The following is a 23,680-nucleotide window of genomic DNA, read 5'->3' on the forward strand; positions in this document are numbered from 1 at the left end:
GCAGTGTTTGCAAAGCCTTGGATATCCTGTAATGCAACAATGTGACTTGTAGTTTGAAACCTCTCTGTGAATGTATCTTCATGTTTCATGGAATCATTTTGACCTCTAATTACATATTTATAGGATTGGATTTATACCTATAAATAATTTTTGTTGATTTTTCATAGATAGTTACTGTGCAAAAAGAACAATATGTCTGCTATGTTTACTGTATTGATATATTTCTATGAATTCTTTTTAGTAAGTTATGTTTTCTATTTTTTTCTTTTTTTTTTCCCATGTGGTTTTGTTGTCGTGCAGAGCTCTGGAATTGAAACATTAGTGGAGGAGCTTTGCTCCAAACTGAAAGACCTTCAGAGTAAGCAAGGTGAGGAAAAAAATGTTTAAACTTCCGAGGCCATGCATTGTATTTATCAACTACGCAACATTCTGAGACAGGGGTGGGTGTGGGGGAGTAGGCTGTTATTTCAGTAACTTTTAGTACAGGCCATGCAGTTTTAAAATATGTTTGAATAATTTCATTCAAACAATTTAAGCAATTTTGCGCTTGTATGCTTTATTTACTTTAGAAATAGCCACTTACAAATGGAGTTTTGTTCATGAAATCTATAACTGTTCATAGCCAGCTATGCCTGCTTTTTTAGTAAATATTCCAAATTCAGCATCCCCTCCCTACCAAAAGTAATGAAAATAAAGTAGGCTTGATTCTGTTCCTTTTGTGTATTGATGCTTGCGAAGAGTAGATATGCCTCAAAATAATTATGTGGAAACTATTCCTGTGAAAAGCATCCAAAACAGCCATCACTACTTAAAATTTCTGGGCTATAGGGGAATAATAATGGGCACTTTATGACATCAAGCTTAGGGGAGGGAGCATAATGTAAACTTGTGTTATCTCCAGTGAAAGTTCATCACACATAAATGTTTGTTCAGGGACACAGTAGCAGCCTTGGACACTTGAAGTGAAGTATAAGTAGCTGTAAATAAGAGATAAACATTTACCTGCTTAAAGCATGATTTTACCTGTTTCCATTCCCTTTTTTTTTTTTTGTATTTAAACTGTAATCATTAGTCACCCCTTAGTATTTCATAATGCTGTGAACTTCTTCCTGAGCCAAGGTGATGCTGAGCATTTATTTTGAAAAAAATAAATTAAAAAAAATAGTATGTCTCACTTTTCTTATATTTTAAAGGCTTTAATATAAAGAATTAGAAAATTTTCAGAGTCACCTCTCACACAGGAAATATGCCTTTACATCCACTCAAAGCTCAGCAACTACTGTGGAAGGGTATTTCCTTTTAGTGAAACACATGAGAAATTAGATGTGGCCAATGATAAAAACAGTTAAATAGTTGATTTTTTAAGAAATATTTTTTGTGTCTGTAGCAGTGCAAGAATGAGATAAGGATTTGGATATGAAACAATTAAACATTCAGCAGGAATTCTCCTAGTGGGGCATTGCTATCCATGTGGTTGCATGGAGCTGCTGGCCAGTCATGTTTGGTCAGATTTGCAGGACTGGACAACTGTGAAAAACTTGAATCTTGGGTGGTAATTTGTAATTTCTTTGTTATTTATAGTGTTTTATGGAAATTTTACTACTATTACAGTTACACATCCTGGTGTTTTTTGTTAAATATTGTTACAAAGTACACTGGCTTTTTTGAATTTTTCTGTTAAGTGTTTGGAATTTTCTTCCAAAACAGAGGAGAAGATTCACAAAAAGTTAGAAGGCTCTTTGACTCCTGAGACTGATTTATCTCCCACAGCAAAGGATCAAGTAGAAATGTATGCATTTTTTTTCTTATTGTTATCTGACACGCTTTTCTATTTTTGCTCCCATATTTTACCACAGTGAAATTAACTTAGTGGGGAATCTGGAGTTTTGTGGAAATTAAGAAGTACATTTCTTTTCCTGCCATCTTCTTTTGTTAATCTTGTATATTTAAATATAAGCACTTGGTACCATGGGCTAGTTTAATTTCTGTCGAATCCTGACTGCTTTCATTTGACTATATACAGAACTCAAACAGTACTTTATTTTAGTTTCCTGAAGACTAAGTCAACCAGAAAAAACCCTTTAAAACAGCATTAATTGACATGTAGATTTGCAGGGAGGGAATCAGCTGTTTCCTGGATTCAGAACTCACTGCTTTCTATTGCATAAATGGCAAAAAAAATCTCTTATAACCTTTAAACTCTTGATAACCAAAGTGATCTCCTAGTTACCAAGTACCTGAGTCCAGTGTTACTGAACTACCCAGGAGTTTTATCATTGACCTCTCTTGGAGATACAGCTGCTTCTGTATCTCTTAATAGTAGCAACAACCTAGTAGAATTGTTACTAAATGGATGATCCATCTTCAGGGAACTAATTGGGCTAATGTGCATTTAACTTAATGGACTCCAAAATTTTTTAATAGGTTTTCATTGAAATATATGTGTTTCAGTATAAATCTCTCTACCACCAAACACATGCTACTTTAAATGTTGCAGAAAACCATATTTTAATCTTGTACCTCTTGCATAAAGCTGTTAAGCATCTTAAACTACTCAAAACCTAATCTTTTTTTAATAGCTTTTTCTTAATAACTGGATGATCAAACTGCAGAACTTAACAGATAGTGTCTCATTTCATAAACAAGAATTTTAAAAACTGAAATTCAGGACTGAACTAACTGAAATTCAGGACTTCCTCATTTATAATCTAAATCAAACACTTAAGAAGACTGTAGTGAATTGCCACATTGTCTAATAAACCTGGAACCACTGCTGTAAGCATCCACAATTTCTCTCTACAGTGATATTTAGAAGTCTCTGAAAAGGGAATTTGACTTGTGTGCAGTATATTGCTAAACATATATTAATATAAGCACTTTTAAAACTCATTTTCATTTTCCCTTTGATAGCATTCAAATAGAGCAATGAGTAGCGTGTGAACTAGATTTTTAGCAGTTAGACCGGTAGTGCTTTTCTGTGTTTTTAGTAATACTTTCTAATCTTAATGCTTATCTGAAGCTCTATGATCCAAATATCCCTTTTGTTTTGCTTTCAGGTACTATGAAGCATTTCCTCCTCTTTCTGAAAAGCCAGTTTGCCTGCAGGAAATTATGACTGTATGGAATAAATCCAAAGTATGCTCTTACTCTAGCTCCTCATCTTCATCCACTGTTCCACCAACTAGCACGGATACATCTTCTCCAAAGGACTGCAACAGTGAAAGTGAAGTAACTAAAGACAGAAGTAATAAAGTATCTGCCACTGTACAGGAAAGAACCCAGCAGAAGAAGAGTAAAAACGAGAAAGAAAACAAGTTTAGTAACAACACTGTTGAAGAGAAGCCTGTTTTGTTCAAAAAGCAAGTCCGACATAAGTCTGAGGGAAAGATGCGTCCTCGCTCCTGGTCGTCCGGATCCAGTGAGGCTGGCTCAAGTTCTAGTGGTAATCAAGGTGAATACAAGGCATCAATGAAATGTATTAAAGTAAGGCACAAAACAAGAGAGGTTCGGAATAAAAAAGGGCGTAATGGGCAGAGCAGGCTGTCAGTGAAATCCGGTGAAAAGGCTGATAGAAAAGTCCACAGTGGAAGCAGCAGCAGCAGCAGCAGCAGCGGGTCCATCAAACAACTGTGCAAAAGAGGTAAAAGGCCATTAAAAGAAATTGGAAGAAAAGAAGCTGGCGGTAGTGATGGAAAAGATTTATATTTAGACAGTAGAAATGAAAAGGAATATAAAGAAGAGCCCTTGTGGTATACTGAGCCGATTACGGAGTACTTTGTTCCTCTTAGCAGAAAAAGCAAGCTGGAGACTACATACCGCAACAGAGAAGATATATGTGGAGTAACATCAGAGGCTGTAGAAGAGTTGTCTGAATCAGTGCATGGTCTTTGTATTAGCAACAATAATATTCATAAAACATACCTCGCAGCAGGTACTTTCATCGATGGTCACTTTGTAGAAATGCCTGCAGTTCTAAATGAGGATATTGACCTCGCTGGGACCTCAATATGTTCTCAACCAGAGGACGACAAATATTTAGATGATGTTCATCTGTCAGAACTAACGCACTTCTATGAAGTGGATATTGATCAATCCATGTTGGATCCTGGTGCCTCAGATACGATGCAAGGGGAGAGTCGGATTTTAAATATGATTCGACAGAAGAGTAAAGAAAAAACTGATTTTGAGGCAGAATGTTGCATAGTGTTAGATGGAATGGAGTTGCAAGGGGAAAGTGCAATATGGACTGATTCGACCAGCTCTGTTGGTGCTGAAGGGTGGTTCTTGCAAGATCTTAGTAATTTAGCTCAATTTTGGGAGTGCTGTTCATCTTCTAGTTCTGGTGATGCAGATGGGGAAAGTTTTGGAGGAGATTCTCCGATTAGATTCTCCCCCATCCTAGACAGCACAATGCTTAATTCACACATGCTTGCTGGCAATCAAGAGCTCTTTTCAGATATTAATGAAGGGTCTGGTATAAACTCTTGTTTTTCAGTGTTTGAAGTGCAATGCAGTAACTCTGTTTTACCATTTTCTTTTGAAACACTCAACTTGGGAAATGAAAATGCAGATTCTAGTAGCACTGCTAATATTCTTGGGAAAACACAGTCTAGATTGCTAATATGGACCAAAAATAGTGCCTTTGATGAAAATGAACACTGTTCTAATCTTTCAACAAGAACCTGTAGTCCATGGTCACACTCTGAAGAAACACGTTCAGACAATGAGACTATAAATATTCCATATGAAGAATCCACGCAATTTAATGCAGAAGATATTAATTATGTAGTTCCTAGAGTGTCTTCGAATTATGTAGATGAAGAAATTCTAGATTTTCTGCCAGAAGAAACCTGCCAGCAACAAGCTAGAGGTTTAGGAGAAATGCCCACTTTGATTTTCAAAAAGAAATCTAAGCTAGAATCTGTCTGTGGTATTCAGCTAGAACAAAAAGCAGAAAGTAAAGACTATGAAACTACACAAGGGTGTAGGGAAAGCAGTCCACATGGAGATGGCTACAGCTCAGGGGTTATTAAAGATATTTGGACAAATATGACAGACAGAAATTCTGCAGCGATGGTAGAAATAGAAGGAATAGAAGATGAATTGTTTTCAACGGATGTAAATAACTATTGCTGCTGTTTGGATACAGAAGCAAAAGTTGAAACCCTCCAGGAACCCAATAAAGCAGTGCAAAGATCAGAGTATCACCTTTGGGAAGGTCAAAAGGAGAATGTAGAGAAGAGAGCCTTTGTCTCAAATGATTTATCAAAAGTAGATGGTGGTGACTATACCACACCATCAAAACCCTGGGATGTTAACCAGGATAAAGAAAACTCATTTATACTTGGTGGTGTGTATGGGGAGCTCAAAACATTTAACAGTGATGGAGAATGGGCAGTGGTGCCACCTGGTCACTCAAAGGGGAGCTTACTGCAGTGTGCAGCTTCTGATGTGGTGACAATAGCTGGTACAGATGTTTTTATGACTCCAGGTAATAGCTTTGCTCCTGGCCACAGGCAATTATGGAGGCCGTTTGTATCATTTGAACAGAATGAGCAATCAAAGAGTGGAGATAATGGATTAAATAAGGGTTTTTCTTTTATCTTCCATGAAGACTTACTGGGAGCTTGTGGTAATTTTCAAGTCGAAGAACCAGGGCTTGAATACTCATTCTCTTCCTTTGACCTGAACAATCCATTTTCACAAGTTCTTCATGTAGAGTGTTCATTTGAGCCAGAAGGAATCGCATCTTTCAGCCCTAGTTTTAAACCTAAGTCGATTCTGTGCTCTGATTCAGACAGTGAGGTTTTACACCCCAGGATATGTGGTGTTGATCGAACGCAGTACAGGGCTATACGGATTTCTCCGAGGACTCACTTTCGCCCAATTTCTGCATCTGAACTTTCTCCAGGTGGTGGAAGCGAGTCAGAATTTGAGTCAGAAAAAGATGAGGGAGGTATTGCTGTTCCTCCTCAAGTAGATGTATTTGAGGATCCACAAGCAGATCTCAAACCTCTGGAAGAAGATGCAGAAAAAGAGGGGCATTATTATGGAAAATCAGAGCTTGAATCTGGAAAATTCCTTCCCAGATTAAAAAAGTCTGGAATGGAGAAGAGTGCACAGACATCACTGGATTCTCAAGAAGAGTCGGCCGGGATGTTGCCAGTAGGAAACCAAGATCCCTGCTTAGAATGCAGTATGAAAGAATCTCTAGAAGGGAGAGTGGTGGAGAGCTCTAAAGTAAACTGCAGAATAGTGGAGCCACGTGAGGAGACTGGCAGGTTTTGCAGTTGTAAAGCAGGGTGTCATTTCCCCACGTGTGAGGATAATCCTGTTTCTTCGGGAGAGCATGAAGAGGTATGTGGATATATAAAATTACAGAATTTGCAGCTGGCAGCTGATAACCAGCAGTTTGTCATGTGACAGTTTAGAGTAAATGTTTGTGATTGTATAGATCTCTAGAAAATACAGTTTTGTAGAGAAACTGGAGGTTCCATCTGAACATAAGAATAAACTTGCTTATTGTAAGGGTGACCGAGTGCTGGCGCTGGTTGCCCAGGAAGGTTGTCGAGTCTCCATCCTTGGAGATTTCAAAAGACATCTGGACAAGGTCCTGGGCAGCCTGCTCTACTGGGCCCAGATTGAGCAGGGGGAGTTGGACATGATGACCTCCAGAGTTCCTTTTGAGCCTCAGTCGTTCTGTGATTCTGTGAAAAATAAACCATCTTCAGGTATTTTGGTGTCATCTTGCATACCTTTAGAAATATATGCATGTGTACACTCATGTGGCTTTAAAATCTGTTTACCTTAGGTTTTTAGGTTATCTGATTTACATATAAAATGTTAAAATGTGCATAAATTTTGAGTAATGAAATATTACTGATTTTAATTCAAACATATTTTAAAATTCTGAAGAAAAAGATCTGAAGCCAGTCTTTTGAATATAGTTACTTCCAAGTAGAAGAATTTGGAGTTGAACTACTGGATGTAAACTTCAGCAAAGAAAGGCTTGTAAAAAGGCTTAATTGTCTGGAAATTAAAGCATCTTCTTGTCAGCATAGAGCCAAAAAGAAATAAAACGTGGATGCAAAATATCCATCACTACCACAGTACTAGAAAGACTCAGCATAAATATGGGTTAAGATCAGAGTTTTCTTTCCAGTAATTTTAGCCATAAGTTAAGTAATAATCAAGGTAAAAAATCCATTCTAGCCAAAAATACCCTGAGTTTTTCTTGCTGTGAGCTCCCTCTGCTCTTGAGTAGAAACATGTAACTATCAAAATCAATTAGATGCGTGGCCAGCCCAGAGATATTGTCTGGATAGGTATAAGTTACATCTTACATTTTCTTTTGCTTACATCTTACATTTTCTTTTCCTCTTCAGCCTCCTCTTGCACATACTCAGCAGTTGTAATATTTACGTTTGGAGGAAGTTTTTCCATTTTCAACTGAAGAGTTGCACCCAGCTTGTGTTGTGCAATTGCATATTTTTCAATTATAAGTTTGAAACACTAACTCATATATAGGCAAGCTAACCTTTCTCTTGCTAAAACTGAAGCTCACCTTTTTGTTGAACAAAATCAGACTTTCTTATTTTCCTTCTTCCTTATTTGCTTCTTCTCTCATCCTCCTTTAAATTGATTGCTTCTTTTCCCAGCATCAGTAAGTTGATATCTCCTGCTTGCACAAGAGAATCAAGTTTGTGGCTTTTCCAGACCCTTTCTAGACATCTTGCTTCCTCCTGCTCTGTTAAGTTAACAGAGATGAAGTGGCTTCAAAAATATTTATTGGAGTCTGGGAAGTTTCTGTGTTTGTGCCAGGCCTTGCAGAAGGAGTCATCAAAAAAAATTAATAAACTTAGACTGTAAGTCAGAACAGATTCTGGAATGGCCTTGTAGTAGGAGTAGGTGAAATCTAACTTCATCATGCAGTAGGGCACAATGAACAAACAAATGATTATGCAGTTATTTGTGACAGCAAGAGCCCGAAGTTCCTTCCAGCCCTTTTCAGATCTTCTTTCTGGATGTGTAGTGCTCTGTGAGGCTGCTTATTCACTTCAACCACTTATCCATTCAAGAAACTAGTAAATGGCTGGTATAAGTTTACAGTGGTACCATAGTTTATGGTAGCTCTGGGGCTTGTAAAAGGTCTTTTGGTAGTGAACAGTGCTCAGAAAGCTCTGGCATTTTATTTTATTTAAGTTCCTTAGTGCAAGAGGAAAACCTACTGCTTCCCTTGCTCAGGTCACATGATTTTGTAGGAATTTTCATAGCTTCAAAGTGATAAGCTACTGAGAAGTACAAAGGGCCAACAACCCTCTCAGCAGTCTAGACTCCAGTTTGGTTTGCAATTAAGCTCTTCCTGGGGGGCTTGGGGAGCTTGATTACCCCCTAAGCTCAGACAGCCTGGGTTAACTCATCCCCCTGTATCTACCGTGTCTCAAGAAAGTGTGAGCACACTCCAGCTTTTCTAAGCACCAGTAGCTGGAGTCTGAAGGTAATTGGCTTTTTGGCTCATTAAAAGTGTCTATAAAAGATGTGAGCCTTTTTTTTTTTAAGAGTGGTATTATTTATTTTCATGAGCATTAAGCAAAATCAATATAAAATACCTAGAATTAAGACAGTCTAGGAGAAACTTTTTGTGGACACCCCACACATACATGCATAGGGGAAAAGCAGGCACTATGGTCTGGACTGATTAGTATAGATCAATATTTGTAAAGATTTTTTTTTTTTTAATGAAACTTTCTGTGTTTCTGTGCTTGACTTAGGACAGAAATTAAAGTCCCTGTTTAACTCAGTCATCTAATGTAAACTTTGAGTTGTGTTCTGAGGTACCTCCAACATTTTTGCATAAATAATGGATGTGAAAATACTAGTATAAACCACAGTGTAATAGTAACACATTCTGTTTTGCATCACTTAAACTGGAGTTATGTATGTGCTGTGCAAACACACATCTCTGAATACCTCCTATTTATAAACAAGACTGTAGGAGAATCTGGTTCAGTTTCCTCCCTCTTACCTTCTATATTAGAGCACTTATTTTAGAATTATAGTGTATTTTGCAGCAGGAATTTGCAAATAGCTCCTGCAGAACTTTTTCAAACATGAGTGATATTTATATACCTAGCCATAAGATTAAAAAAAATTAAAATCAAACCAACAACAAAATGAAACCAACAAAATAATAATATTTTTAAAAGTCCAAACCAAACAACCTCAACAAAAAACCACCAGCACTTGCCACCCAAACAACTACATAAAACCCCACAAACACAGCTCCCTTGCCCCCACCAAGGACAGTCCTTTTTCTTCCGAGTAAATGCTCCTACCGTTTAGCTGTGGAGTCATGGGTAAGTACCCAATGTGGACCAGTTAATGGCCTGTGAATAATATACCAACACTGCATCTCCTGTCAACACATTTTATGTGGGCTCCAAACCAGCAGGTATGCTCTAAGAATGCTCATACTGTTGAGTCCTTGAGAAAGATAAAAGGGGTTTTAAGGTCTGAAGACACCTAAGGTTTTGGGGATGAGGAAATTTTACTGACAAAAACTGTGTTTGTGGATCTCATGACTGAATTGGCCATGAGATTTGGTGAGGTTCTGTGCTGGACTGGAGTAATGCAATGTAAGTGCATAACCCCTTTAGAAAGGGCTGTCAAGAGAGGAAGGGAAGCAGAGTGCTTTATAAACCTTGGTTCTGAGGTCAGCAATGTCGAAGATAAGCCACCATAAATCCAGGTAGGGATAAGGGAGAGACAAAATTCAGAGAGGTCTGCTGCATGCCTTAAAATCAGGGGAATCAAGTGGAAAAAGAGCATGTAGAGTCATGCACATACAAAACAAAGGACTGACTGTAAAAGAGTGAGTAATTTGGGGGCTACCTAAGACAGGACTGATCCAGATAGTTCTTGGTAAGTGCTGATCAGGGCAGGTGATGAAAATACCTATAAAGACTCTTAAGCTCTAACTTTCTAATTAAGAAAACATTATTTTGCAGAGATATTGAAGGGCTTGTATGAAAGGACTTTAAAAAGATAGAGTTCACAATAACAGTTTAAAAATCATGAGGAAAAAACCCAAGGTTTAAACAAAGCCAATAAAAAAGATTTGGTACACCTGAAAGTTCTAGAAGTAAATCAGAAACAGAAAGATGACAGAAAGATATTTGAGAAACAGAACTAACTTGGAAAGCTAGGATAATGTGATATCCAAGGTACTGATTAGAGCATCTATTGTCATTGCTAAATGAAAAGACAGATATTACATTGTTGCAGCTAGTCATAGCAATATTCACCCAAGTATCATGAAAAGCAGCAACTAATTTGGGAAAAGCCTACTAGAATACTTGTTTGAGAGCACATGGAAGATAGAAAATATATAAAAAGCATATCATGTTTTTAGAGACAAAAATGGAACTCAGGGAAAATGGAACCAATGACCCTCTTAAAATCCATAAAGAAATACTCTAAATTGTAAGTGGCCCAAATGCATGGGTAACAGAGAAAGTTTCCAAGTATTAGTTTAGGAGAAAGATTGCACTCTCAGAATAACAGCCAGTGGCTTACTGAAGGACAACAGAGACGAGTATTTTTTCTAGTGTGTGGCATGTTTATGAAAATCCCTGATGATAACAAACTCTGCAGTTACACTGGAAGACAGGATTAGTTTAACTGTTAGACAGTGGAAGTGTTAGTTACACTGGAATACAGGAAAGTCTGCATTTACACTGGAAGACAGGATTAGAATCAAAAGGTTGTTAAAATGGAGCAGTGTCTGAAACGTAAAATGTAATCCTGCAGGGGCAACTGAAATTTCTACAGAAAATAATAACTCTCTTTACAAACACAGTGGGAGGAGTGACAGGTGAGGCAGTTATGTGAAACAGGAAAGCATCTTCAAATAGATCATAGTTGAGTGTAAATCAGGAATGACACACTGCAAAGGACAGCAAGATTGAGATCCATGAACAGGAATGCTCTCCTGTAAGAGGGGAGTTGCTCTGCTAGAGTACTGGGCTCTGTGTATCAGGAAAGATGTCTTGAGGAGAGAACACCAAATTCACTACTTACGAAAACAGAGTGAAGGAACTGGGGGTGTTTTATCTCAAATAAGAGAGACTTGGAGCAAAGGCAGCAGCTTTGCAGAAGCCATATTCATAGTTAGAGGAGATAAGGGAAAAGCTGTGTTGTCCTGTAGTCTCTGGTAAACACAAAGGAACTGGATGTGATGACCTTAAATCACAGTAAGGGAAATTGGAGAATAAGAATTCTAACCAGACAATGAGCGTACTGTAAGGCTCAATTATTTTTTAGGGAAGCAGTGGAAATTCTGCCTTGATGAGGCTGAATGTAGGAATGATGCATGTAGTTGAATCCAGCTTTGTGCAAGAGTAGAGGCTAGATTATCTAATAGAGTCCCTTGCACATATATTTTCAGTGAAATTCGACAATGAGGTTACTGCCAAATAGGTTTTAAGAATATGAAGTCTCGACTCAGCTCCCTTTGTTCATTTGTGACTGGCTTCTTGAGCCAAGTGTATCTTCACTGGGTGGCTGATGAACTAAAATTAGGACCCGATCTTTTGGAATGGGACTCAGTGGGTTCATTGCTGCTTTGACTTCTGAATTATTCATGTGTTGTATTCTTCCTGATAGTAAGGGGTTGCAGAGCAGGTTCAAATAAATCTGTGCTTACAGATTAATATGATTTTTTCTGTCAGTTGTAACACTTCTGATAATATTCATTCAGACCATACTGAGGCTTTAGTGCTTATTCTGTTCACATTCTGCAAGCCTCTTGTCACCCTTGTCAGCCGTGACCCTTGTCAGCAAGTATGCTGAAGCAGTACAGCCAGTTAGTGATGGTGTTTCCAAATTAGTATCTAATAGTCTAGGAGAATCCTCAGTTACCCTGTGCCTAGCTGTAAAACCAGAAAGGAAACCCAGCAGTCTTCCCTCTGACCAGCAGCAAAACTGGGAGTGAAACAGCACTGCAGCTGGTTTTGCCCTGCTGTCTATGAGTTCAACTTAAGAATAAAGTAAAATAAATATGAATAGTTCCAGAAAGGAGAGATTTCCAGTCACAATATTTAATACCAGAACCATTCTAAATAACGGCTATTTAGATGGTTAGCTGGACAACTTAAAACTTTTCATAAAAGACTGGAAGTATATATGAGTATGTGTGAGAGAGGAGGAGAAGGAGACGTAAATTGAAAATCGTGTTTTAAAAGGGAAAAATTGCCAGCAAAGGAAGGTAGACTCTTGGTGCTATTCTGGAGTTGGTATTTTGTATTTACTTATTGGGAGTGTCTCTTTAATTCACAAAAAAAGTTCACAATGTGAGACTGTACATTTCTAGGAAACACTTAAGCAACTGTAGGAAAAAACTCTTCTTCCACAGATGTGTAAAATGGACATCAGAAGTGCCCTCTATCCCCTCCCAAACAAAAACTCTGCACTGAGCTGGGAACTCTTTGACCTGCTCCAGCTCTCCAGGTATCAGGGCTGTGACAGAAGCATAGAGGGGCTGAAGCAGCCAGTGTCAGTTCAGTCACAGAGCCATCCCAGAGCAGGTGCTGGGCTCTGCTGGTGCCTCAGCCCAGGAAGGAAGGCTGCTGCACTTGTTATGCCCTGCCAGGCTCAAGCTGGCTTTGCTTGTAACCTGCTGGGGTTCATCCAGCTTATCCCATATGCAGGTGTGACAGCAGCAGTGGCAGAGACTTTGAAGTTAATAAAGCATTGTGCCTGTAGAGTTAGATGCCTCTATCTATAATCAGCACAGAGTGAGGCTTCCAGGATTGAGTATATTTGTAAATGTACATATTTCTTACTAAGTCCTGCTTATACTCTTGAGCTGCTGTGCTTCTTTTTTTTTTCCTTTTTTTTTTTTTTATGTTAAAAAAGACACCAACCAATGGCTTAAATTTCTAAGAACTCCATTTTCTGGAATTAAAAGTTTGAATTTTTGGAGGCTGGTTCCAAAAAGACTGTTTCTCAGTCTTATGACAGGAAACCAGCACAGATAAGTTCAAATAAGTTGAATCTAGGACTTGTTTCTAAATACAGCGCTCTTGAGTCATTCCTTTGGTTTGAGAGGGGCTTCTCTTTATTAAGGAATAAGTGTTTGTAAGTTTAAGTTCTATGGGTGTGTAGTTCTACAGTAGCTTAAGGACGAACAAATGGATGCTCATTAATTTTCCATGTTTAAACATTCTCAAGTTTACAGAGGAGGAAGCTGGCCAGAAAGTCAGTGTTGAAGCTCATCTGTTAGTGTTTGTTGTAAGCAGTTGCACTATAGTTTGTTTTATAACTATAGAGGATGTTATAAGCTGGCATCATCTTTTGAAGGCTAATGGGGTTACCTCAGGTACAGCCATGGAACTGGGGACATGTCTGTTGTGACAAGCCCTTGGTATTTTAGCCGTGTCTGTCAATTCTGTAAGGAAAGGCCTCTGATAAAGTTAAACTAGCATTAAAATATGGGGGAAGGGAAAGTATTTTGGCAATCTTAGTGAATAGATTACTTCTAGCACAAATACAAATCATTGATCATCCTCATAACCACTTCTTCATGTTGACACAAAATTCTCTAATTTTGTGTTTTCCCATTGGGTAATGGTACTGCTAATTCATCCTTCCAAACTTCAAACATGAAATTTTGCCACTTTTTGTTCACTTTCTTTTCTGTTTTGTTTTACACTGAACTATTTATCATGTTGGCTAACATTTCACTAATACTTTCATCTATCGGGTAGCTCTCTCTAGATTATAAAGTGTAGGGCTGGAATTAATTTTTTTTTTTCTGGATTTGTGTAACTCTGTGTGGGCAAAGTCTGAGCCCCAGCATGGAATTCATATTGGCTGTAAGAGTTCAGAGAATGGATGTTCATTGTAGTTTGACAGTCATTTCCCATTAGTATTACAAGTCGAGCAGCGTGACCTGTAAGACTTGTGAAAATTCATTGTAATACCAGAGTTTCCTCCTTTACATGTAAGTATATTATTTATGGCATAATGAAGTGTGATTATTGTCTAAACACTTTCCTATATTGAATACTAATCTGCAGAGAATGAGTGGCAGCCAGGAAAAGCAATGCTGGTGGGAAAAGGCGCTCTATTCTCCCCTTTTTCCTGCATCACAGTGTGAAGGTAAGCACCTCTGCCTGTTAGAACTAACTTGCTGTTGCACCCATGTTAGAATGAAATGCTCCTTGTTATGGACTGGAATTGCAGATGAATTGGATTTACTGTCTGTATTTTAAAAACCCACACCAGTAAGCTTCCACAAAAAATTCTCTGATTTGAGAGAGAACTGGGATGCTTCAGTTGCACTTGTAGTAGACCTCTAGCATGATTCTAAGTTGGTTTTAAAAGAAAGTGGTTTTAAAATAGTCTTAACATTTATGGAAATTTACTTAATTCCAAAGCCTGCAATTAAGTAAACCGAAAATCTCTGATTCTGAAAACACTTCATTACATTTTTTAATGTTTCATCCTGAAAAGTACTTATTAGATAGGTAATTCTATAAGAATGTGAAAACATGATGATTACCTTTTATGGGTGTGCATAAATAACATGCCAGTTATTCAGTGAATGTGTGGAATCTCTCTGAGACTGGGAAGGAGAGGGATTTGTCACTTGGCCACTCCTTTCACACTGACAGTCTGGGAATTTTTCTGTCCTGCACAGAGAGCAAGTCCAGTCTTAGTAGGCAGGCTGCTCACGACCAGAAGCAGGTGTGCTTCCAGCACTCCCAGGAATTTGTAGCATCTGACAACTGACTCAAGCCCAGGTTTTCAGTGGACTGGCAAGAATCCAGGCAGCTTTTTTTGCCTGCATACCAATTCACCTTTTCTGGGGAGAAAGCAAGAAGCTAAGTAAGAACATTCTGTATCCTGAGTTGACAGGATCTCTGGTGCTTTCTGTTGGTACAGGCTCAGGGTGAGAAAGTTTTGATCAGAGACCCATTTCCTTAATAATCTGAAAGTAGATTAGCCAGTTACTATTTTTGAAGTGCACCTTTAAGTGCAACCAACTAAACTGGGTTCTTGGTTCCAAATCAGCCTTACTTTGGTGTTTAGGACAGTTTGAGTGATTTTTAAGAAGACCTTAACTTTTACTTCGCTTCCAAATATAGAAATGTGCACAGTGCAAGAGCAGATTGGCGCTCAGAACCTGCCATGTCAGAGAAAGCCGTCAGTCTTCCTTCCCGAGGCGGGGGTATTCAGTGTCCCTCGGCACAGCCGCGGAGCCGTGCCCGGTGACGGGAGCCGGTGACGGTGGCGGGGCTGTCCCCTGGCGGCGAGCGCGCGTCACTGCGGCAGCGCTTCCGCGGCGCGCGGGGGAAACGCGGCCAAGCTCAGGAGCTGCTGGTGCAGAGCCAGGGTGTCTGTCAGGGACAACAGAGCCAGGGTTTGCGCTTTGGGACTCAGTTTTTAAACAAGACCGGGACTTTATCCTCAGAGGTGATGTTACTCTTCCACAAAGCTTCTTCTGTATCCCGTTTTCAGTATGGGTGCTTTTTATATATGGGTGTTAGTGCATGTGATCCATATGTATCTATCTACATGATAGATGTTGGCATTACATAAAGTTTACTCTGGTAAGTAGAAATCACAGCCATTCACATCAGCTGAGGTTTTTGAGTTTCAGTGAGGATCAGGCTGCTGTTTCAGTCTATACTGTATGGGTATAGAAATAGGAATGATGTGGAACACAGTGCAGTATCAGAATTTAAAAATGTGCTGAACCATTTATCATAAAAAAGTAATTCTTGCTCTTTGCACGTTAGTATTTTAGGTGTTTTCATTATCTAAGTAGCTTTTTCTTTTACTATTTGGTTATCCAGGTAGGATTTGATTAAGTTCTGTGAGGTATTGTGCTTATATTTTTAAGGGTGTCAGACCATAAAATCCCCCACAAGCACAGAGTTTACATGGCATAGAGTGTGAATTCCAAGAATACTTCTCTGGATGCTTTAATTTATGGTAAATGTAAATAACAGTGTTCCTCAATTCTGTTTTTTCTTCCTTTGCCTCTGAAACACCCCCACAAACACAATGTAAGAGTGCTATACAAATGCCAAGGGAGAGAATGGTGTAGGAGAACTTGCAGATGTAAAGGAAGTATCCAATGATGATGAACATCTTTTAGATTTTAATATGGTAAGTTTGTCAATGGTTTTGGGGAGGAAGTTTTTTACTTACTTTATAGGGGTGGGCTACTGCATCTTTCCTTTCATCACAGTTCTCAGTCTACCCTCAAATCAAATTCCTGCAAAAACTTTCAAAAGCTTCTCTTCTCTTACTTTGTTTTTTAACTTTCTCTGCATCTTGGGCATCATTCTGAAAGTTCCTCAAGGTGTTGTACTGTGGGGAGTACAACCCTTTGTACAAACAGCTGTACTTCTAGTAGATAAGCAAAGCCAGTTTTCTTTGGGAACACTTGGCTTTTGCTTGTCATGAGTGTTAAACATGAGTCTTCTTTTCCTTCAACTTCTAATTTCAGTAAGCTTAGAGTGAGCTGAAGTGCACTATGAGGGCAGAAAGGACCAGTAACTAAAGGCATAAAGATAATATATGCTGAATACTGTCCTTATTACAAGCAAAAAAACCCTGATTTTTTTTCACTAGGGAAAAAATTTCATGTACACATGTATTTACTGATATACCTTTAAACTTCATAGTGATGATAGCACTTAGTTTAACATTGTGGCATGCTTGCTATAGCTTTACTCATCCAGATGAAAATATATTTAAAATACATTTCCTTGAAGTTTAGTCAGATACGTGCTGTGTTTTCTTACTATTTAATACTTACTACCAAGTTTTGGAGATAACCTTCACAGTAATTTTTCTAACATGAACTGTGATAAAGGTACATCCTGAGTTCACTTTTGATTCTCTTGCTGTTTTGTGCAAATCCTAAAATTAAGGAATAGGAAAAAATAATAAAAGCCCCACGTTTTTTCCTGCTGTTCTGCAGTCCTTTCTACTTAGTGGACTAAGTCAGGAAAGAGGAGGACTTGCCCTGTAATCATGGCATCTCTCTTGGACAACTACAAAACCATATAACCTCCTATCCCAGAGAAAAGCAAGCGTGTTCTTTATTGTTCCCCATCAACACTGTCAGTTTAAATCCTTAGGTTTCTTCTGTTTATGAAGCAAGATGTGCAGATGATATAAATGCTGAGGCAAAACCAAATGGCTTCAGGAAGAAGATCTACTCCAGTGAAAGCTCCAGCTCTGAAGACACAGCTTCAGAAGGTGGAAGCGAATGGGCTGATCCGTGTGAGGAGGAGCTTTTTTCTCGAACTCAACTGTAAAAACTGCAGAGTAGAACAGATGATTGAAAAGTAACATGAGATGGAAAACTATCCTTCTTGAGGGTCTGTAGCTCTAAAACAACAACTTGAGTTTCCTCTTCAGTTAATGGATTCAGATGTGTATTTATCTTTCTCTTCTTGCTTATTTTATAGATGAGGACACAGCTGTCCTGTTGAAGATTTTTTTTTCCCCAAAAATACTGTTAAATTCTTGGCTATTTGAACTAGACTAGATTGTGTTGTCAAATCAAGAATGGATGTGCATGTGCTTGTCTTAGGAGTACCACTGCTTTTTTGCATCTTAATTGCAGTTATTTTCATTCGTAACTGTAGCCCTACCACTATTATGATCTTCTTAGCATCGCAGTGTCTACAACTACTTCTGCTATTCAGAGACTTCAGCTTTCTGCACATTAGGCTTTGTTCTTTAAGAACTGGGAGATAAATACTTAACACTGTAATCTATCAGTGCCTTTCTGAATGCAGGAGAAAAGCATGAATGACTTGTCCAGTCTTCATTCAGTAAATCTCATAACTTTGAAGTAGGAACAACAGGGTTGTGCTTTAGAGACTTACAGAAACTGTGTTTTCTATCCTCTGACTCCCCCCTCCCGCAAACCAACACTGAGGATACCATGGTTTGTATTTTTGCTAACTGGAGAAGCCAAGGATTTTTTGTAGGTATGGAGGCAATGTGGGGTTTTTTTTCCTTTTTTTCTTTTTTTGTCCTTTTTAGCAACTTGCCAATGTGGGGCAGAAGTTCAAAAAGTAACACCAAAAATAATAAACCACTGGGGTGATGTGTGGATTGTTGTGAATTTTGTTAATGAGTAATGAGAATGTTGTCTTGTTGCAGATGAAGGCATTCATGTAACCTGCAAAAGCATCCTGTAACTGAAATTGAGCCTGAATGACTGAAACTCTAAAATGCTCAGAGTGTTCAATGTTTTAAATGCAAAGAGTCAGTGCTTCACTTGAAAGAAATCCTGTGGCTGCTGCAGTTAGCTGCTGTTGTGGCTGTAATTTAGTAAATCTTGTAGTTCATTTTGTGTTTCTGAGAGAATGTGTGGGGCAAGTTATGTGTGTGGTGGGTGGGGGTAGGGAAGGTGATGATTACAACATACATGTGTGATTGCAGTAGTGATTGTTGCTTTATGTGACTTGCTTTTAAATTTTATTTTGTTAACTTAGAAAGTCAATACGTTGTCAAGTTGCATCTGTACAAGACTATCAACTCCTTGTGCTTTTAACACATTATGCAAAATGTATAAGCCAGGAGGAGCAATATCTGCAAAACTAAACATCCTAAGTTTTTACCAACTCCTAGTTTAAAAATGACAACAACTAACTAGTCTACACGATTGCAGCATGTCTATAACACCAGGAAGTGCAGAAAGTCCAATACTGACTTGAAAAGCTTCACCATTGTTTTTGACAGGCAATAAACCTCACAAGAAACGTAGCTGTTTGACATGTGAGCTGAACTGCCTTTGAAATATGTTCTGCGCTAGAAATGCTTTCTGAGTAACTGGGTTTTGTTGCCTTTATTCAATTGACAGTGTAAGAATTTAAATACGTGGTTGGGAAACCATGCCAGTCTTTGTGCGATGCTTTTTGTGAGATACTTGCTAAAACTGGCTTGGTTGCCCTTACCCAAGGACTTTCTTTTGGTCCTCCTCTTAGACTATGTTTTAGGGTTTGTATTCATACAACAAATCTTTTGACACTTTACAGTTTCTTTTCTTAATTTATTTGCAGACTTTGAATAGATTTTTATATATTTTACTTTCTTCTGGAGCTTCCTTGAGAGGTTGTTTAGCACCTGCACTGAAACTAGTTAACTGTAACATGAAAGTAAAAAAGAACTTTACACACAAATTCTTCAAATCACTACAGTGAAGAATGGAATAGAACTTCATTTGAGAACAGAAAATGACCAAATGGACATATTTCAAACACAAACTTCAGCTCAGTTATTCTGGCTAGAGCTGCTTTGTTGGTAAGAAAGGGCTCAAAAGTAACAAAGGTGTTGCTCGTAGTTACATTGTGGCATGTAATGATTCCAGCACCTTTGGGGAAAATAAAATCCTAGATTGAGCTTGGGCAATAACAAATTGTCTTTACTTGTTTTCATAGTTTAACAGCTAAAGCTCTAAGGCTTTCAGTGAGAGTTGAAGTGTGGTTTTTAGTTTTTCTATATGGATAGAAACACACACCAACAACAATAACAACAAGAGCGTTAAAGGTTGGCATACGCTGAACCGCTCTGTGGGATGAAGCGCATTGCATATCCATAGCACTGAAGTATCAGTTTTCCATTCCTGGGCTGAAATTTGTTTCTACTTTTTGCTTCAAGTGGTTGTATTGTTCTGATTTCACGTACACCAGAGTAACTGATTTTGTTTTCTTGTGGAGTTACTTAACACCGAATAAAAATATAAAAGGACAATTGGATGGTGTGTGTGTGTCTTCATTTTCTTTTGTAATGTGTATAAGTTAGATACAACACGCAGTTAAGCATTAAACATTCTGGAGAAGTAGCATGACATATCTAGCTTGGGAGTCCTTTTCATTGCTGTAATTTTTTAAACGATTTTTAGGATGTAGGAAAATTAAATACATTGCATGTGTTCTCTAAAAAAAAAAAGACAAAATTAGCTTTGTCCCCACTTTATTTCTGTAGAAGTTAATTGTTAATTTATAATGATAAATTCATGTTTAGAAAACATGAGACCTTTTAAAAAAAAAAATTAAACCCAAGCAAACCCGGACCCTCCCTCATGTAACAGTTACAGAACTTGTATGTAATACGGGATCTAACCCAGCAGACTTCTATTTCTGCTTTCAACTTGTGTTCAGCCATCAAGTAATCAGTATCTCACTTATATGTGATATAAGTGAAAAACTGCATCTGTGGCAACAAAGTGCACTTTCCTAAGTCTATGGCTGCACCTCCTTTCATGGAAAAGAAAAAAAGTCCCAACAGCTCACATTCCACTTGGTGGAGCCTTGTACTCTTTGGTGTTGTAAGTCTGCAGCCAAAGTGACCTGGGATCCTGGGCAGAATCATTCTGACTCTGCTGAATTAGAAGTCCAGTGACAACAACACAGAAACACATGCTTGGAAATAATGGAAGAGTTGCTCTGTAAGGTCCTTGGGTGAGTACTTTTGTTCAAACTTCATCGTTGAAACTTTTAAGGCCCACATTATTTTCAATTATTTCTTAAATACAGTGGAAGGAGTATATTTTCATAGCGTTTATAGAAGATGCTTGATTAAAGAACTACATTGCATCAGCCAGGCTTTTCAATTCCTGTATCTGAATTAATACTAAATACATATATCATAAAGAATTAGTTTCCAGTGTAAAAAATGCTTCTGTCATGCAAAAATGACTGTATAGTCCTAGGCAGCAAGTGCATCTGTCAGTGGGAGGACAGGCTGTAAATGCATGTCACATTGTGACTTCATGGGAGTGTCCGATGTGAAAATACGTGGAAAGGTAGTGAACCTTCTGGAAAGCCTGGATTCCTTCACAGTAACTCATTCTTTCTCTGCCAGGACCAGCATAGTTAAGTATTATCCCAAATTAATTAGTCATTACCTTTCACATACAGCATCTCACATAATTTTCTTTTATTACCTGTGAAACTATTAGCAACAAGACTCCAGAGGTTTGGGACAAAGGAGACTTTACTGATACATTTTAGCTTCCTACTGTAAGACTTCTGTTCCATTGTTCAAGTTCCTCTGAAAATGTAGTATTACATGCAGGCGCTTATAAATTTTATGATCTACCTCTGTGCTCCAATAGAGTGATAGTGGGATAAACAGGAAAAAACAGCTGACAGAGCTGGCAGTGGGCCAACATGCTGCTGAGAAAAAGCCACTGAGTGACAAAATACTGCCCTACTTCATCTGTGTGTAACAACTTCACCTATAAACAGTGAGGACAGAGGCTGAGCTGAGAGGCTGCCATGGACACTGCCTTCTGACTGGCAGCCTTCCAGTAGGGCAGATTATTCTGGAAGGCTACAAAAGCCCTAAGTCTCTGTGTCCCTCGGTAAAAATGCAGGGTCCCTTCTATTAACAGCAGTAACAGCCATTTAATAGTGCTACAGCTGCTTGTCATATAAAGATTTCAGGAACTGTTAATGGTTAACTACCCATCATTTCTGCACAGGCCTTATTTTACTTACTACAAGCAGAGACACAGGAGAAGCAGCAACTCTCCTTGTCTCCAAATTCTTGAATTTCTTCTCAAACCACTCTAAGCAATTACGCCTGTTAGAAATACTGTTAAAAAGTATAGATGAGTACACTTTCAGATTCATCTCTGCTTTTCTGTTTGTAGCCATGGAAATGCTCAAGCCAAGAGCAGTACAGTACAATAGCAGTACTGAAAGCAAATACATAAACAGCGCCTAAAAAAGGGGTGCCATTTCCACCACTGGAGTTTTTTAGGAACATATTAGACAAATGTGTCAGAAATGATGTCATGACCCACACAAACTTGTGTAGTTTTCTCCTTTACTGATCCCCAACTTACTTGAAAAAAAGTACAACTTGTGTGTTGTTTAGGCCCATTGTCTGAGGAGTGATTTGCCTCATTAACCTCTACCTGCTATGATGGGCCAGCCTGATCCCTTACAGATACGGGACAGAACTCGGTGTTGAATTTTTCATTTTTGTAGTTACTTTATTTGTGCAATAATGAATATTAAGAACATCCTTTATGTTTCTGTTGCGGTGGCTAAGTCCACTTTACACCCCCCAAGTTACCCTAAAAGTGATCTCTCCCTACAATACTGTGCTGGAAAGTTCTCCCTTTGTCTAGATCCTGCTGGTCACTGGCCCTCTCCCTCACTTTTCCCACTGACCCCTGTTATGTCACTCAGCCTTGCCTCTGCCCCCTAGCCCTCAGACTATTGGTTTTGGATGCTCTGCCCGCCTTTGGGAGTTCTCAGGATAAAATGGGCGTGGGCTTTCGGTTTGGTTGTTCTTTCTTGCGTCTCTTCAGGGTGTTGCCATTAAACACCTCGGAATTGCACGCAGAGAACCCCTCTCGCCTCTCTGTCTCCAGTTCATGCATAGGTTGTCTGTGTGAGCGGCTGTTCACAACCCCCTGCCAAGGTGAGATGGGTGCACGCGTGGGGGCTGGCAGAGCGCTGCCTAAGAGGTCCACGAGGGACCCAGCAGGGACAAACGCGGCATTGATCCACCGAAACTCTCATTCAATATGTTTCCAATACCCTTTAAGTAGGATTTTGCCTTTTTCCTTTCTTTCTTACATTTAATAACTTCTAATTTTTGCATTGATATTTGGCTTCTAAATGTTCTCACTTTGCAATGGAGCTCTAGCCCTCAATCATTTGACTCTGGAACCCTCATCTATTTGACAACAAAGTCTTCAGAGAGTCTAAGTTGTTATTCATGGCTTTTAAATATTTTTCCGCCATTTTTCCTGTAATTGTATTCAATAAAAAAATATTAAATTCCTTGAAGCACTGCAGATCCATGGAGACATAATAATGGGATCTGTTCCCTGCCCAAACTGAATGTTACTTAGTTTCATTCATCCTTCCTAGGTATAGACAACAATTGATTTTTAGTCCAGTACTTCTTTTTTTCTTTGTAGTGAGTTCCAGTAGAAAGTTGCCATGTTGGCAACTGCTATAGAATAGATCTGTTTGCTTTTGGAAATGTAATTTAAATTGTACTTGCGTAAGAGAATAAATCTGTTATAGAACTCCAACTCTTCATTATGTAGCTGTGCATAATAACAACCGTGTTTCCTTCTCTGGCATAATTTAGTGATGAGTGAAGATCTGTAACAGAGGTACCATGGATACTTTGCTAGCAATTATTTATGGGCACTTAGGATTCTGCATTTCTGAGATATTATACAAGGAGCAATACTTTTAGTTGATATAGTTTTACTCTTCACACCTTATTACTCATTTTGTCTTTCCTAAACAGCTTGTAGACAGCGACAGGAACAATCCTGTCATGCATCCTGTTTCAGTAGTATCGGTTCAAACATGCTGGAAAATCTCACTCTTCCCCTGCCTTTCCTGCTCTTCATTTTCCTGCTATCTTGTGGAGGGTAACCATCTCAAGTGTATTCTTACCCAGTGGTAACAAAAGGGTTAAAAGCTATAGACCAAGCTTCCTCATCCTTTATCAGGTCTAAGTTCCTATAGGAAGAGGCAGCCTTTTGGGATAATCAAATGGCACATTCTCCAGCTGTTCCTGATTCATCCCAAACCTATTAAAATGGCCTGGTGTACAGATACCCCTGCTAGTTCCTGCTAGTAGGAACACCCATGTGAATGGTGGCCAT

At 38.7% G+C, this 23,680-nt stretch overlaps 1 protein-coding gene across 3 annotated transcripts in view; it reads left to right on the top strand.

Moving 5' to 3' along the window:
- KIAA0232 (KIAA0232 ortholog) overlaps positions 1-19,785 on the top strand; it is a 46,825-nt gene extending 27,040 nt beyond the window's left edge. The window contains exons 3-8 of one of the 3 annotated variants that reach the window (XM_069014492.1): positions 301-367; positions 1,708-1,789; positions 3,057-6,357; positions 14,079-14,160; positions 16,079-16,176; positions 17,157-19,785. In XM_069014492.1, the coding sequence (XP_068870593.1) occupies positions 301-367; positions 1,708-1,789; positions 3,057-6,357; positions 14,079-14,160; positions 16,079-16,176; positions 17,157-17,336 (3,810 nt within the window). In that variant the 3' untranslated portion in view covers positions 17,337-19,785. Of the gene's footprint in view, positions 1-300; positions 368-1,707; positions 1,790-3,056; positions 6,358-14,078; positions 14,161-16,078 lie in introns of those variants that run through there. The other 2 variants (XM_069014491.1, XM_069014493.1) reach the window with 2 other exon arrangements.
- Positions 19,786-23,680: the final 3,895 nt, after the last annotated feature.

Source organism: Aphelocoma coerulescens, chromosome 4, assembly GCF_041296385.1.
Source record: "Aphelocoma coerulescens isolate FSJ_1873_10779 chromosome 4, UR_Acoe_1.0, whole genome shotgun sequence".
Classification (NCBI taxonomy): Eukaryota; Metazoa; Chordata; class Aves; order Passeriformes; family Corvidae; genus Aphelocoma; species Aphelocoma coerulescens.